Source organism: Phalacrocorax aristotelis, chromosome 7, assembly GCF_949628215.1.
Source record: "Phalacrocorax aristotelis chromosome 7, bGulAri2.1, whole genome shotgun sequence".
NCBI classification, from domain to species: Eukaryota; Metazoa; Chordata; class Aves; order Suliformes; family Phalacrocoracidae; genus Phalacrocorax; species Phalacrocorax aristotelis.
In genome coordinates, this window is record NC_134282.1 from 1,951,178 (window position 1) to 1,967,867 (window position 16,690).

At 47.2% G+C, this 16,690-nt stretch overlaps 1 protein-coding gene across 5 annotated transcripts in view; it reads right to left on the bottom strand.

Annotated features, from left to right (window-relative positions):
* Positions 1-906: 906 nt before the first annotated feature.
* KCNMB2 (potassium calcium-activated channel subfamily M regulatory beta subunit 2) overlaps positions 907-16,690 on the bottom strand; it is a 151,272-nt gene continuing 135,488 nt past the window's right edge. For 4 of the 5 annotated variants that reach the window (XM_075098437.1, XM_075098441.1, XM_075098440.1 and 1 more), the window contains 3 exons: positions 10,367-10,537; positions 7,671-7,866; positions 907-1,291 (listed from right to left, as the gene is read on the bottom strand). In XM_075098437.1, coding sequence (XP_074954538.1) covers positions 1,007-1,291; positions 7,671-7,866; positions 10,367-10,537 — 652 coding nt within the window. In that variant the 3' untranslated portion in view covers positions 907-1,006. The remainder of the gene's footprint in view (positions 1,292-7,670; positions 7,867-10,366; positions 10,538-16,690) is intronic. The other variant, XM_075098438.1, reaches the window with a different exon arrangement.

A 16,690-nucleotide genomic window follows, 5' to 3' on the forward strand; every position in this document is an offset into this window, starting at 1 on the left:
AAAGGAAAAAAACCCCATAATCAAGTTCCAATACACAACTAGATATAATATAGCTTTTTCTTTTTATATATATCTGTATATATATCAAGTAAAAAAATCTAAAATAGTTGGAAGTAAAAAATGAAAAAATAGCTGATTATGTTATTTTTTTTTTCTTTACAGTGATATGGTAGCAAATACAAGACAAATGAATAATAAACCTTTATATAAGGTGTTCTGGTCCCATCTCCATCGATTGGGCTCAGACTAGAATAGAAAATGGAACAAGGTGATTTTTGTGGTTTTTTTGGCTACAGCTTCTGCAAGTGACAAAGATGATGTTGATAAGACAGAAGGAAATTATAGCACTAAATAAAATAAAACTCCAAAGGGTTTTCCAAAAGACCTTAAACACCACAGGGTGAAATTTACTTCTGAACTGGGGGAGCAAACACAAAGCATCACCAAGTCCTACTTAGGCTGAAAATACTGTATGCTTATCCTGGCCTCAAAATACATCCTTTTTTGTGCCATCTTGCCATAAAAAAAAAAAAACCTATCAATGCGTTCCCCCCCCCCCTCGGCAGCTGATAATAAAAAAGCAAAGCCACAAATCCATCGACTGGACCGAGCCAGACGTGAGACCTCAGTGGTGCGCTAGTGGCTGGCTGCCCTTTGCCCAGCGTGAGCCTCCCCCAGAATCCTCTACACTGAGATGGCACTTGAATAAGCTTGGCAAACGGTCACACCGAGCCCTGTTTTGGCTGCAGAAAAGAAAGAAGTACTACTCTCAGCCTAAAACAAGATTATATAGACGGTCAAGACAAAACAGTGGGTTTTTTTCAGTTGTCTGCATAATAATTACATCATGTTTGCATATAGAACAGCTTTTGCATTATTGCTCTACTCATAAGAATATAGTAAGGAACTTATAACAGACTTGCACGTTACAAACTTAAGGTTCTTTGGTGAAGAATGAGAAAACAGTATTTTCGCTGTAATTGAATCTCAGAGAAGTTTTTGTTTTTTATCTGTTGATCCTTTGGAGTCTCTCACAGAGGAGGGAAAGATATTGAGTCAGCTTTACCATGGCGACGATGGCGACCCCGCCGATCATCATGCAGGTGGGCCAGAAGAGCGAGTGGAACAGCACATTGGAGCTGTACAGTTTGGTTAATATCACGTTCTTCTGAACGCCTTCGGGGTCGTAGAAGCAGGAGAAGCGTTGGTACTTTCTGAAGTTTTCCATCACGACGTTCACCAGCGACATGGACTCCTCATAATTCTTGCCGCACTTGGGTATGTACGAACACTGGGAAGAAATTAGAGGGAGAAAAATGCATCTCCAGACCAGATACCTTGTCTGCTTTCAGGTGGCAAGCAGGAAAATCTCAAGATGATTATGCTTTTCATAATAAGAGTGGAATATTATTAAGCTAATAATAAATTTATCACAGACAAAACTCAATATTTTGCACATCTACAGAATTTCCCATTGGAGGCCCTCCAAGTGCTGTACAAACATTAATGCTTTAATCTGCACAGCGGCCTCGTGAGATAGGTGAATATATTATTACTGCTAATTTACACATGCAAAAATGGAACTGATGAAGTACCTCTTCATCTTAAGTGGCACGCATATGCTCGCAGTTAGATGGGTAATTGACTCTCTGTAAATACAAATCTGGTAGTTCAGATCTCACTCGGGTTGGATCCAAGTGATCATGGTGGGCACAGGAGGTTGCTCACAGAGGAGAGGCTGATGAGGGACATTTATACATATCCCCGTGGGGGTAAAGCCTCGATTAGGGACAAATAGATAGTCTAGGAGAGACCGCAGTTTTCTTACTGACAGCGTGGAAGACTTTCATTCAATCTCTAGCTGAAGATCAGCCTGGCAACCAGGATGGCTCTTAGTGGTGTTTTTGCTCCTGACCCCAGTGTAAGTCCAACAGTTCCTTCTCTCTGAAGATGCTGCGAGAATTTCAGTCTCAGTCACAAAGAAAATAAGATTTGGGGGTGGCTCTAAGACAGTTTCAACCTAGCATTCCTAAGGAATACTAAAACCAAGGTAATTAAAAAACCCGCTTATGGAGTCTATGCGTTGAAGATATTCCACGGGACACGTAGGATGGTGGCTGTGGGCTGTACTGACCATTCCCTGCAAGGAGCTCGTGTGGGCTGGTGAGGTGGTGGGCAGACACACAAGGATTGAGGCCACACCTGGGTTTTGATCTAGAGCAGAAACACCTGAATTTGTTGTTGTTGCTGCTATTGGTCTGGAAGAGGATTGATGGTAGCAGCCCAGGGCCCCTCGCTCCCTCCTCTCTTCTAGACACTTATGTCCCTCCACACCTGAAGGTTTTCTATACCTGCCCAGGAGTTTGATTAAATTCCCGACCTAGGCTTCAGGACGGGGGGAAGTCAGCTGCTTAACTTCTCGCTGAACATGCATGGGAGGGCCCAGCAGGTCATTGTTCCCTGGCAGTTATGGGGTGATCGTGGGTCCCCGCCATGTTCCCTGCCTGCGCTGCTGAACCTGCTTGGTTACTGTAGAAAGTAAGTTTTGCAAAGGAAAAAAGCTATTTTGTTTGCAATAACGTGACCCGTGGCTTTTGATTATTATTGTTTTAATGTATATACTTTATAAATGTCCCTCAGTTCTTTTTCGTGACTATGCTGTGACTTTTTGTAACGTACTGCGACAAATCTCTAGTCCTAATAATGATCAAAGGATTAACCTCATAACAGGGTTTGATTGATTCATTGGCGAGTTTATTAGCACAGAATATGATCTGAAGCGTGGCAGAAAGATTGCCTGGTGGTAGCAGGCTGGAGCGTTAAGGGTAGAGCATGGCAGCACTGCCATTATGAATATTTCATGCAGCTCTGGAAATTAGAGATGGAAAATATTAGGGCAGTAATATCCCATCTGTCTTCCTGCTGGTGCAGGTCTGCTTCCTCCAGGATATTCTCTTGCACTCTGCCCAGCTTTGTTTTAAATGTCCAAAGCCACAAGCCCTCTTCCAGCATTATGACTCTGTAACGGTTCATAATCCCATAAGTAGGGGAAATTTCTCAGTGAGGCGTACCTCATTTTCTTTTACTAAATTCTGTGCTATCACTGTCCTAACAGCAGTATTTCCAGCTCAGATATTTTGTTGTTGTTGTTTTTTTTTTTTCTCTTGCAAGTTTGGTGCTATACATTTTTGTTTCTTGAAGTCCCAGCTGTTACTATCCTGAGCAGGGAGATTAAATGAGGACTTGGCCACACTTGCCAAAGCCCAGCCCTCCCTTCCTTGACAAAAAACAGCAGGCACGTGAAAGCCCAAATGATGACAGATTCCCGGACTCAAAGTCTGTGGAAAAGTCCCAAAAGCGTGGCGGGGGGAGGTCTGACTTCCTGCAAGTCCAAGTATTTTCTGAGCATTTTCAAAGGAGACCCAATGCTGAAGCAGAACCTGAGGTGTTGCCTCCTACACCTGATGGCACAGAGCCACCGGCTGTGTCGGGCTGGTCAGGCTGCCCATGACATGAGGGTCTGGGAGCGTGAAGCTGTGGAATGCAGTTGTGTAAGGGAGGATGATTTACTTCGCCTCTGAGCCAGGCTCCTTGTGCTGAAACCGTCTACCTCCAGGCTATGGTGTCCCCGTGCACTCTTCAAGACCCAGGTGCCCTTTACACCACATGCTATCTACCTCGTCCCAGTTCTCCTGAGCTCCTGGAGGCATCTTGGCCTCAGCTTGGAGGAGCTCCTTGGCACAAGAAATCGCTGCGTGCATTAAGCTGTGGTTGTGGCATGGTCCTGGCCTCCTTCCCCTCCTTGGCTTCCCCAGAGAGATCCCAGGGATAGCACAGGGCTAGCTCTGCCGTGCTGCGTAGGTCATCGGCAAGCAAGTAGGTAGACACGGATAATGGGATGCTTTGAGTGTTTTCTTTGGTTTGATCTTCGTTGAGTTTTCTCCAGTGCCTGGTAGTGGATTCTAGATCTGCAATCGTTACGCTGTACATGTGCATGTAGGCTACTAAACCTATGCCATTCTGTTAGACCTCTGCATTGTCAAACACCTGGAAGTCTGCAAATCTGGAAGTAGACAATGCCTGGCTCTCTACGTCAAGCGAGGACTCTGTGACACAATGTAAGAAAAGCGGTTCTTGCGTTACTTGCAATCTGATCACAAGAGGGACATACTGGACAGTTACAGAGAGGATTTGTTGTTACATTTCCAGCTCAGTGTTTCTCATTTAAAGGGCCGATAGGTAGCCTATATGAACCATCTTTGGACGTGTCCAGTCCAAGGCCCTGCTCAGTGCAGAGTTGCTCAGGGACTTGTCCAGCCCAGTTATGAATATCCCCAAGGATGGGGACCACACACACCTCCAGTAATGCTGGGGGCAGTTTCATTTAAGACGATGAAGTTACACCGACAACCCTATCGCTAGAGAGGCCCCAGTTCAGGCTGGGCAGAGAAATACATGGCTCTCATCATACGTCTGCCCTTGGGGCGTATGTCCCTGCCACGCTGAGCTTCGAAGCTGGGGCTGGAAGCTTTGACAGGATGTGCCGTGGCAACCTGTGTGAGAAAGTGGTCAGGGTGTCAATTTACACCTCTTTTGGAAAGTGCAACAGGTTTGAACCAAGGGCTGAAGGAGGAGCTCTGCGTCTGTGTTGGCCTGATACTGATTCCTGAATTCTCCAGCCCCAGCCAAGAAATGGGCCTGGTGGGAACCACAGCTGAACATCACTGCTCCCCCCACACCAGGCAAGCTCCCCTGGGATATAAATATCTGAATCTTCGGCAGGAAACAATGACATCCCCCATCATTTCTTGGTCTCAGGCAGTTACAGCTGGTATAACGGTGATTCTGGCGATTAAAGCCTGCTTGTTATCTCACTTACGAGCACGGGTATAAATCAGCAGTAGCTCCGATGACATGAAAAGAATCAATATGATATAGTATGAGATTGAAATGGGGCCTCTAGAACTGCTTTAACTACTGCAGCCCTTCCTCAGGGTGACAGCCTGGCTCCGTGGTCCGGGCGCGAGGGGACACCGGCCGATTTACCTCTCCCAGAGGCTTTTACAGCCTCTGACAGCTGAGAAAGGAAAGTGTAGCTGTGAAAGCATTTAAGCTGCTATGGATGTAGTATTGATGAGAGGCTGAGCTTGTCTTAAAGGCTAGAAATAAAGTATGCACAGCGAGAGCAATGAAAAGCCATGAAAAACCTTGTGTGCTTTCCTGGGAAAGACTCAAGCAGCTTGACTGGTATCCATTTACTTCCCACTGATCCCCACCGAGACTGGCAGCAGCATGTTGTAGATCTCAATATAAATTGCACCTCCTTCTTCCCGCACCTTGTGGGACAACAGCTACATTAGACAGCAGGTCACCTAGATTAATCGTTATTTAAAATCCAAGTGCATTTTGCTCCATCCATGCTAGCTGGCGGGGAGAGGAGAGAGACAGGCTCCACATGCTGCTCCGTGTGCGCGGTGCTGCTCAGTGAGGCAGAGAGGTTGGCGGGGGGATGCTGACCTTCTGAAGGTCGCTGGTGTTGGCCTTGGAGGGTAAGCACCGTGCTCTGCGGCGTCCCCAGTAATGCCAGGGCTCAGTGAGCCAGGGACGGCGCTTTTTTTTGTTTATTTGGCAAGGAGAAAGATAAGAAATGTAGACCTGAGTAGGTGGGTGGAGAGAGACAGCTAGCCCCCAGCTCAGCGCCGCTCGTCCTGCTGCACGGGGCTGCTCTCCGGCGGGGCAGAGGGAGCGCCCATCCAGGGAGCTGGGATGGGTTGTGCTGGTCTGAGCTTGGAGCCTCTGCTGATCCCAGCCGGGCACAAGAAGGCAGGCATTTTATAGACATTGCAAACTTCCATTCAAAACCGCGTTTGGATTCAGGTCACATAGCCAGTGGCATGGCAGGAAAACCTAGGAATCCTCCCGAGAACAGAGCTTAACCTGTAAAACAACCTTGGGCAGGAGAAGTATTAACTGTGCCTACATTAAATTAAGAGGAGGCGGCATCTGGGAGAATTTCAAAGTCCGTTTCAGCAAGCAAAAATCATCAATAACAGAATGTGGAGATTTACGCTGAACCTCTTGATTTATTTGAATCCAGCAGAGCACAGAGACCGATCTGATCTGTTTTAACCAAACTGAGGCATGAGCATCACTGGATTTTGCTTCTGCCCCATCAGAAAGCAGGGTCTGTCTTGCCACAGGCTTCACGAACGGCAGGTGCCTCCTTTCTGCACCGACGCTGAACAGGAGGGTAAGATGGGGGCACTCTTCTCCATTCCACACTCCACACCCAGCGGACTTCGTCTCTCTGCCACAGGAGCTAATTACCCAGCAGAATAAGCGGCCCGGTGCAACCATGCCGTGCTTTGACTAATTTTAATATCGCTTCATCTTAATATGCAGAAGTAATTTGGTCTACTGAACTGCTGCCATAAATAGAAACACAATAGAATATGTTGTCAGCAGCTTGAACCGGGGCTCTGCTGTTAACGGGCTGCGCTTTGCCAAGCGCCCATAGTTTGGGGTTCAGTGACCTTGGATAACTAAGCAGCTGATGCAAATCTGGCACTTGTAAGTAATGACTTAGCTGCGTGCTGGCTCACTGCAGCTTGCAGTCTTAGGTCCCCAGGTGCTGTAGATATGAAGAAAGGAAGGTGGGGAGAGGGACGTTTCTCAGTCCGACCCTGCCTCGCTACGCGGAGGGAGCAAAGAGCCACCTGCGAAGAGGCGGTCGCTTGCCCGGGTGTGATGCACGGCACTGTGTCAGCTGCACAGCTGTGGCTGCGGGCCGGCGGGGAGACGCCTTCTGTGCATCCGCTGCGTTCGTTATAGCCTCCAGACAGGAGCTGTCTCTGTCCCACCTGGCTGGGGGTACGCTGGATTTTTCACTTGTTGAAGCAGAGAGAGGAATTCTTCTGCAGACTTGTTAAAAATAATTTTTTTTGTTCAATGTCGGCAATCAGGGAATCTGTGCGAGAAAGATGGGCTGAGCCCTTAGCTTACGCATGCCCAAAAGCCAGGCCTTTTATTTTTATGCTGCTGCTTTTATCTTGACAGTCCCTACGCAGCAAACTTTCAGCATCTTTGCGCCATCCGCAGGGGTAAGTGCTGTGCCTTGGCCCCAGCGGCACAGCTGACCGCAGCGGGGGATGCTCAGGGTGCAGACTTTGTCACCAGAGATTAAAACAGACGCGCCTGCTGTTAGACATGGGGCTCCTGCTGCTCCCCGTCGCCTTGCCTGGCCCCGCAGTAACGAGGCCATTGCTATTCTCACCTCTGCGGATACCCCGGGTGCATCGCTGGGGTGTTGGCTAGCCTGCAGAGCCATACCCGGGTGGGAAGCGGCTTGTCCCCAGCTCCACAAGAATGTCGGTGTGAGAAGCGCTCAGTGCTAGCCTGCACCCGGAAAGCATTGGCAAAGGGCGAGGGAGGCTCCAGCCCCCGGGGCCACCATCCCGTGTGGGATGGGCTGCGCTCCCTGCGTGGGATGGAGGTGGAAAACTGACCCTGCCACACATGGGGGCTCCGTTTGTGCACTCATTTCTGCTTTCTCTGCTCTGTATTTACCAGGGAAGCAGGAGCCTTATTACTTTAGAGCGAGGAATGGGTATAACAAGGTGAGCAGCCCTCCAGAAACCCATTTAGGAAGAAATTTGATTCCGTGCTCCTACCTCAGAATTAATTTTCATTGTTTCCTCGGTGTGGTAGAGCAGAAGCTTCTGGCCAGAAGAGGTGAGATTAACGTACACCTGGAGGCAGGGGTACTGAGAGATTTTCCAGCAGTCTGGACCGCAGCTAAATGAGCAGTTGAAGGTTTCTGTGATGGATGCGTTGAGGAGCGAGCACTGAGCCTCTTCTGTCCAGACACTAAGCAGGAAAAAAAGAGACATTAGAGCATGGTGAGAATGGGCAATAAGCACTAAATACAGCTCAGGCTTTCCATCGCGGTGGACCAGGGGCATCTCGTAGGGATAGTACATGTTGCAGAGCTTTGAGCAAAGGCTGGGCTTTCCCACATCACACATCACAGAGAGAGTGTATTATTCTGTAGTACCTAAAGTTTGTGCTTTGGGCGGAAAAACATGTGATTCGCTTATGTCTATGTAAAAATGAAAAAGGAACTGGAACTTTTGGTCTGGAGAAAAGGTATATTTGAAACCAAAGGGAATCAGCAGAGATATCAGAGAAGAAAACTGAGCAGCCGGCCCCGGGAAGAGCACAACACGTGCAGTGCTGAATGACGGGGCGTCCTGGACTAAGACTTGATGGTTAACCACCAAGCCCAGTTCAATTTAAAGCAAAGGCTGGGAGGACAACTTTGAATTTCCAGGGCGTGTATATTCATATGCATGAAGACACAGTAACACACAAGTGGTACCGCATGGAGCTCCACCTGCGGAAAGGCTTTTTCTAGTGGCAGCTTGCTGGGTTTTCTGTAAATTAAGCCAGCTGATGCAATCATTCTGGAGGATTTCAGCTTATCTCCAGTTCACCAGAGGCTAAAACTGGAGTGATGGAGCCTGGGTGTGCACTGGCAATGTTCACTTGGGTCTCTTGCATGTATTTAAAAATCCCCGGCTGTATTTTCCTTAGGGACGAGAGCAGTGGGAAGGGCACGCGGAGGGCTCTGCGTGAGGCCCTTCACGGGCTCGGGGACACGTCTCACCCCAGAGCTCCCATTTAGCCCCTCTCAGCCCCTCAGCCCACACCCACGAATGGGCTGAGGGTCTGCCCGCCCCTTGCCAGACCTACAAAAGGCTTTACAGAGCAAGAGATATCAAAGATTTCTGACTAATTCTCTTGGTATTTTACTTTAGCAATAATTCTGCTCGTATATTCCATTTGACATTTATATTAAATTATGTTATGATTTCTGGGGGGAAATCAAGTGAAAGGATTTCCCCCCCTCCCAGGCAGTATTTTGCTGGAGGGGTATTGCTGTCTGTAAAGGAGAATAACCCCTGAGCTCTGGCTGTGCAAAGAGAAGTGACAGCAGAGACTCCTGGGTTGTCGTCTCCTCCTCACTTTCAGCTCTCTGACTGCTGCTTTATTCATGCATGGGGGTAATAAAGTAACACCTACCTACAACAGACTTGTGAAGATGGAATATTTGATACTTCATAGGTGTTTTGATATCTTCTGACAATTTTTCACGTAGTTTGTAATATAAATCCTCTCTTTCCACATGAGCAATTTTGACCTTAGCAGCCTCTGCGACTGACCCTGATATTGCTGAAAGGTCTGCGAGAGCAGTTTGAAAAAGCAGATGCTTTTGGATTCTTAACAGGTCTTGACCTCTGTTTTCAAAATCTAAACTTTGCCTGGATTTAAAAGGGGACAAATACCTTTATTGCACAGATAAGATGCTGCAAATCTGTACAGCTCCTCCTCGGGCATTGCTACTTTTTCCTTATCATTGCGGGGTCAAGAAGGAATATTCTCCTGCAGGTACGCTAATAGAATAGAGGAGGTTCATCCCAGTTAACTGTAGGCACTTATTTTACATGCCTAAAGAAGGAGCCTGTGGTGGATAAGCCAGGACATGCCAGGTATTGGCTGCTGCCTCAGGGTAGTTTTGGGCATGACAGACTAATGTTTTGAGCCCCAATTACCCATTTTTCATTCTCCTAACCCCACTGATCAGGGTGGAAAAAACATTGTTGACAGTCTCATTACAGTCTGGGCTGGATTTTAAATAGGGCTGGTGCTTGAGAACTGATTTCAAATGCTGCTAATGAATCACAGGCCAAACTTCCTGCTCCATGGCAGAGAAGGAAGCCAGAGAAGACCTCAGAAAAATTAAATGCAGTGCAGTAATGATGAAACATGATCTTTCACTTTCAGTAAATTACTATATTTCAGGAGGATTTCACTTGTTAAAATGAAAGTAATAACCTACATGGAAAACTACATGCTGCAAAGCAGCTTGATTTCTTTCCCAAACTAATTATCCATTCTTCACTTGAAAGTGCGTTGTTTCTCGAGGCTGCTAAATTTTTTTGCTGTTTTCTCCTGAGTTTGTCTGGGCTTTGCAGCAACAGCCCCGGAGAGGCGTACAGGGCTCAGCAGGCTGCCCGCCAGCAGATACAGATATTCTACTGGTGTTACGCTGTGGCAAGTCTAAATCCTACGGATCAAGATCTTGTCAAACAGGGATCTAATTCTTCCCTCACTTATGCCAGTATTACTCAACTTGCTTTCACTACAGTTATGCCTAATTTACACTGGGGTAAGGAAGTGGATAATCAGCTCTGTGTTGACCAAAGGAAAAAATGATAAAACTTTAATAAAAAGAGTAAAAAGGATAAGCCACGAGAAGTAAGCTGGAGCAGAGAGTGTGAGATCAGGGTAACCATCATGAAATTACCTTTGCATGTAAGACCGCAGCAGGGTGATTCCCAGGAGGAAGTACATCATGATAGAGCACACCATCATGGCCAGCCCGAGGAGTATGGCCCGGTCTTCTCCGGCTTTTAGGGCTGTGACTGTTTTCCTTTTGTCCAGTAGATCGTGATCCCTGATTTTTTGGTAAATATTTCTGAGGTTGAAAATAATACATTCTTATGTGAAGTTCATATTTAATCAACAAACCCTCTACAGGGTGGGTAGTTCCACCTCCATACCCATCTCGCGGGAGAGAAAGGCTTAAGGGTCCTCAGGTGTCCTTTTTCATCGGATTCACTCTGACCTGGTGGAACCTTATTCATCTCCAAAACAAATTACAGCCATTTCTGAAAAGGTAAAAGCCTCTTATAGCAAATATAAAGATTAGACAGTTGTGCCAGCTCAGTAAATCCTTCTTTGGTACAGCTTCATTGGCTCAGTTGAATTATACCATAGGTGAATTTGACCTGTCAATGCCAACGTAGGCCACTAGATGTTGATTGGGTATATGAGGTGTCTTTCTTCAGCTGAATATGGTAACAGGTCTTATGTTACCATATGTAGAAAATAGCCTGAAGAAAGTTGTCACTTAAACTATCTGAAAGGATCATGGGTTGGTTTTTCTTTTTTTATTCCCTACAGGCTAGAGGTTTGGGTAATTTTCTGCTCCGAGTGTGACTCAAAGCTCATGAAACACTATGGGTATTTTGCAATTGATTTCTGTGGTGTTTTTTTTTTTTGCTTGGGAGCTTTTTTATTTATAAAATAGCCTTCTGGAAGCCCAGTTACTCATTAGAGTGAAAACCCTTGCTGAAAATTATCCACCAAAGCTATTTGTTCTGGGATTAAAAAGAAGAAGCTACAACAAACCATTCCCCCTTCAGCAGAGAGACCGTTGCATTTTCTAACCATAAGTCCTCCTTTCATCTCCGAGCCTTTGATGATTCAATGGGTCATGAGGACACAATGGTGAAGAAGGAAATATTTGAGTACATTTCAAACACACTCAAACTTTGTGGGTTTAAAATGTACTTACAGACCTGAGGCTGGTCAAAATCTCCTGTGTTTTCTGTTACGGTTCTTTGAATCATCCAGGCAGCACCCGAAGCATGTGAACCGCACGCCTCTGAGCCCTGGCACCACCATAACGTGGACATAGTAGTACACGTGGAAGAAGTTCCTCTTCTACTGTCTGCAAAATGGCAGGTGAGCAACGTCAACATCACTTTGGGCTCTAGCAAACCCGCCACTCATTTAAGTTGAAACCACCAAGTTTCACTCAACCTTGGAAAAAAGCACTGTGTGTCAGAGCAACCAGGTAACTTACATTCACCCACAGGGACAAAGAAATAGAGTTAAGACAGGTGTATAATCACACATAAACAGAGTAGAAACAAGAAAATCGGTTTAATCATAAACTCCCTGAAACTGGAATTGAATTTGTATTTAGATGATGAGTCACAGCCAGGAAAAGCACATATGGTGTGGGGTTTTATAGCAGAAACTTTGCTTAGACAGTACTGCAGGCAACAGTCTCCCATACCAAAGACCCCTTGAGGTTTCTTCATCCAACTGTAATTTACGTCTTTAGATGTCCATGGTTTCTCTTCAAAACCATCCTTTAAAGCTTGTCAATGTTTTCCTAGTTGGAAATGAAATGGTAATTCGGCCTGTCAAATTTTTCTCTGGTGTTGGGGAGAAAAATACATTGTGAACTGGCAGATGCAATTGCCTTCAAAAAAAGTAATGTAGAGTAATAATCTAATATTTCTTTTCTATTATTATTTATCAAACTGTATTTAACTCTGAGAGCTGCTATTAGGATTTGCATTGCTCCCAAATGGAAGCAGGCAGGAAGGCAGAGATTGTCATGCAGTTCCAGCACATTAACCGATCACACAGCATAACTTATGTCAGCACGTAGACATAAAACAGAGACAGTGCAATCGCTCACTGATGTCACTGGAGCAGCTAGGCCATAAAAGGGAAACAAATGGACAACTGAAAAACAAATAGCTAATTGAGAACGGTTACAAATACTTCCAGTGTGGTCTTGAGCCAAGAAACGTGCAATGAGAGGTAAAAAAGGATGGGCTGAAGGGAGTGTTGTAGAAATGATCTATCTGGCAGGTGACTGGCAAAGGGGCCCCTGTGCGGTGACCGCCTGCCAGGGGGATCTCCCACGCTCGCCTGCCATGGTAAATAAAGCTAAATAAAGCTCTGCCTCGGGGGTCATGCTTGAAGCAGACGTTCCGTCGCTTTTTTACAAATAGTGGTTATTCAAAGCCCCGAACAACAGGAAAGCGGTAGCCTGGTGCACCTTGCGGGGGGTGTTTTTTCCTCCTGAATCCCTGCCAGGAGTCAGTCTGGTAACACACGCCAAGGCGTGCAGTGGTGTGGCACGTGCCGCGCGTGACGCACCGGTCCTGACGCAGCCCAGGGGACATGCTGAGTAACCATTCCTCCTCCTCCTCCTCGCTTGTGCCTGCGCCGGGGAGGTACCGATTTGCTCTGTATGATACTGGGAACGCCTGCTATTACCAGATGTCACGTTTTACCCCCAAGAGCCCTGGTTTTGGGGGACGGGATACGTTGTGCAGAGTATTTTGCCACTAACAGCGCAGCCTCGGCACCTCCTTAGCCGGAGCGGCAGCGGTGGCCTGCCCACGTGTGTGTGCTCCTCCGTGGGGGGGGGATTGTGTACGTGTGAACTTTTGGCACAGCTCAGGGACCTCTTTCTGCTCGGTGAGCTGGAAGAGCGCCGTGCTTAGCTGGCTGATTTTGGATGCCAGGGCTGCACCGCCACAATTAGCTGACGGCTGCGGTGTGTTTAAGTGCGGAACATTGCATCCCAGATGCTACTCATCTAGGTGACTCCATCTAATACTTATGGTTACCTGTGATAACTCCCCAAATGTGACACCGAGGGGGGCTGTTTGTTTTTAAAGAAGTCCCAGCCGTCAGACCACGGGGTCTCTCTGCCCAGCGCAAAGATATTTAATAGAAAGCAAGCCTCCAAGGACAAAAGGTCTTTGCTCTCCTGATCATTTCCAAACCGAAGTTCTCTCCTGCTAAATCTCTGTGGTCCTTTTGCCAAATTGCTCAGAGGATACGGGCTGGCTGCTCTACCCAGGCTTGGCTGCCAAAGAGGAAATCTCGGCCGTGACCGTGCCTGCTGGGGACGGAGCAGAGATTTCCCTCTCCATATCTCCGCACAGCGCAGTGCGGGGATCCCTCTGCAGTGTGGTCAGCAGCTCCTTACGTGATCTCCAGGCTTAGGGAGGACCTGTGCGATGAAATCAGGCAGCCCAGGTTGCGTTAGTCAGCCTGAACACGAGACAGCCGAGGAAAATTACAGTGCCAGTGGAAGGCTACTGGCCTTAATAAGAAATTCTACGTCTTCTGTAGAGTTACTCATATTTGCTGCAGCCAAGACCTTTCTTTGCCATCATGAGGGACATGGCCTTTTAGCACTCGCTTATGTGAAGGACAAGGCATGCCACGTGCATCCTATGTGCTCTGTGCTCTGCTGGTGCAGCACTGCTCTGCAGCTCCGGGGATATGATGAATTTATTGGCATGGATTAGGAACAGTCCGGTATGCCAAGGGCTTGCAGCTGGGCACTGCCACGTAGAGCAGAAAAGGGTAAAGTAGTGCTTCTTCTGACCCAGTACAACTGTTCTTGTTTTGCTCCAAAATGGGTAGATCTAAGAGCACTGCAAAGGGGCTCTAGTTTCCTCCCTAGAAATCTAGAATAACCAGGCACCTGCAATTACTTTATTTTTTTGAAAATATACACAAATTACCTATCCTCGAATTCCTTCCCTTGCAAATGGACCGAGGGAGACGCTGCCTCCCCCGGCACTGCGCCATCATGGGGCTGTCAGGTGGGGATACCTGCCTGCCTGAATTATTCAGAGTGACTTTGAGTTCTCATTCAGTTCTCTGATATCACAGTTATTATGCGGATGTCACTCAAATTACCTCACGTTAAGGTGTTTACTGATACCAGAAATCCTTGAACACAAGGGTCAAAAAACCCTTCTGTATCTTACCTGCAGAATTCCCAATGCTCGGGGACTTTTCTGCTCAGAAGCCAATTTCTTAATTTTTTCCTTACCGAGTATATTTAGCTGAATCAATTTTTGTTATTAGAGCTACGGCGACAGGAAAAGTCTCTGGAGCTCTCACAAAAGTCTCAGTGATGGCTGTAGAAAGATTTCTATCAATACAAATCGAGTTCATTCACTCAATTCTTTCCCTCTTCCCCACCAAACTGGACCGAACTGAACCAAACTAAACCACTGCTTTGGTTTTCCAAGCTTACGATGCCGTGGAAAACATAACTGACGGCTGAGAAAGAATGAGGGCTTGACTAGGTTTCCGAAGCCTAAAAAATGGCAGTTGGGAAAGAGCAGATGTCTAGAACAGCAATGAAATACATAAATTTAGGGCTCGATCCTGCAAAAGCAGATGCCTGAGAGACATCTTCCACCCTGGAGGAGGTGATTCATCCACAGCAAGTGACCCGTGGCTGCACAGGGTGTTATTATGGTGAGATGCCTCAAAAGTCAGCAGTCGTGGCATATGTTAGGTGGAAAGTTTTCTGCCCCAGCTGACAGTCTTCCTGTCTACAGTTTAAAGAACAAGATTTACTAGGAAAGGGTCATTTAGGGGAAGTAATTTCTCTAAAATGCACCGCCTGTTTGATACAGCGATGCTGCTGGTGACCTTACACGTGTTAAAATCACTGCCAGATGCTGATGGATGAGTTTCTCCCACCAGCAACACTTGCTCTGTGTTCACACCTCTCTTCTGCAGTCCTGAGGCTGCAATCAGCTCTCTCCTATTTCCATTTCCCCTTCCTCCCTTTCCCTCCTGCATTTTATTAATCGCTCATAGGATACGAACAATTCCTTCTGTACGGCTCTACAGGACCACCTGGGAAATAAACCCACCTGAAGGCTTCAAAAGGCACCTGAAATTACCACGGCTGGTGTGTAAGCACAGAGATACTGCTCTCTGCCTCCCCATTTCTGCAGGCAGACAGGGACGAGCTCTGCCCAGGGTTTAAGCTGACCACATGCCGGTGAGCCCTGCCCAAGTTAATAAATCCCACTGAAAGGCATGGTGTGGGCTGAAGGCCACGCTAATCGGGAGTGCATGGCTTCCAGCCAGCCCAACGTGTGGGCAGATCTCTCCTACAAGTGTCTAACCTTGGACCATCCTGTCCGTGACAGTGTTTTAACGCAGCAGAACATTAGCCTGGGGAGAATTCAGGTAAAGAGGAGCCTTGCAGAAGTACAGCTAGATAACCAGCGCCAGCCGAAAGCCCAGGGAAACCTGCTGCCAAGCTGGCCTTTGCCACTTCAAAATACCTGCTTGTGATCGGATTATCAAAAGAGCTGAACGCCTATGCAGCCTTTGCAGAAAAGTTCAGCAAACGGACCAGTTCTCCAAAGGGGCCCTGTGTCCTGAGGGCAGCTCTGCTGCCTGAACCCCTGAGTGCGCTTTCCCAAGCAGATGCCAGCAGTGATGTCTCATTAGTACAACTGAGGAGTGTGCTTTGCTAATTGGCACTGTGGATATATTGACCTCTGTTTTTGTTTCACCGGAGTCTGATTTATTTTTGCGATTACATTTAACAGTGACTGCAAGGGGAACTGAAGGAGAGGAGGCAAGGAAGGGAAGGGGGAAAGAAACAAGAAGAAAGGGAAATGTGTCTGGTTGTGACAAGACAAGCTGGCCGGCAAATATCACTACAAAGGAGAAAGATTTTGGGAGGGTGAGCCTGAGCATTACTGACAATTGTTCTTTCATCAGTGATATTTAACTTCTTTCATTCCCAACTGAGCGCTGCCTTTGTGGACTTAAAACCTCTCCTTCCCTTTCCTCTCTTCTGTGTGATTCTCTGCCCCCCTTGGGAGATCCAGTAACTCATTTATTCCTCTGTCTCCTTCAGCCTATTCCCTCCAGGAGCACCACTAAAGTGGGCTGATGGGCTACCAGTAATCAGCTCGCTTTCAATCTGCTTGTCATCCCCCAGCCCACGTGCAATGTGCTGTGCTCACACTCATCCTCACACACACTTGCATATAGACAGAAAACACTTCTAACAGCTGGATGCACCATTCAGATGTGTAAAAGTTGCACAGGGCTGGGGGAGAGGAGGCTGTGTGTGTGTGTGTGTGGTGGCTGGGGGGTGGTGTGGGAGTGGTGTGGGATGATGGCTGGAAGCAGGATGCCTGCAAAAGACATAAAGGCTTCACAGGGCTTGGAGCTGGGGCTGCAAACCTGCGGCTGGAGG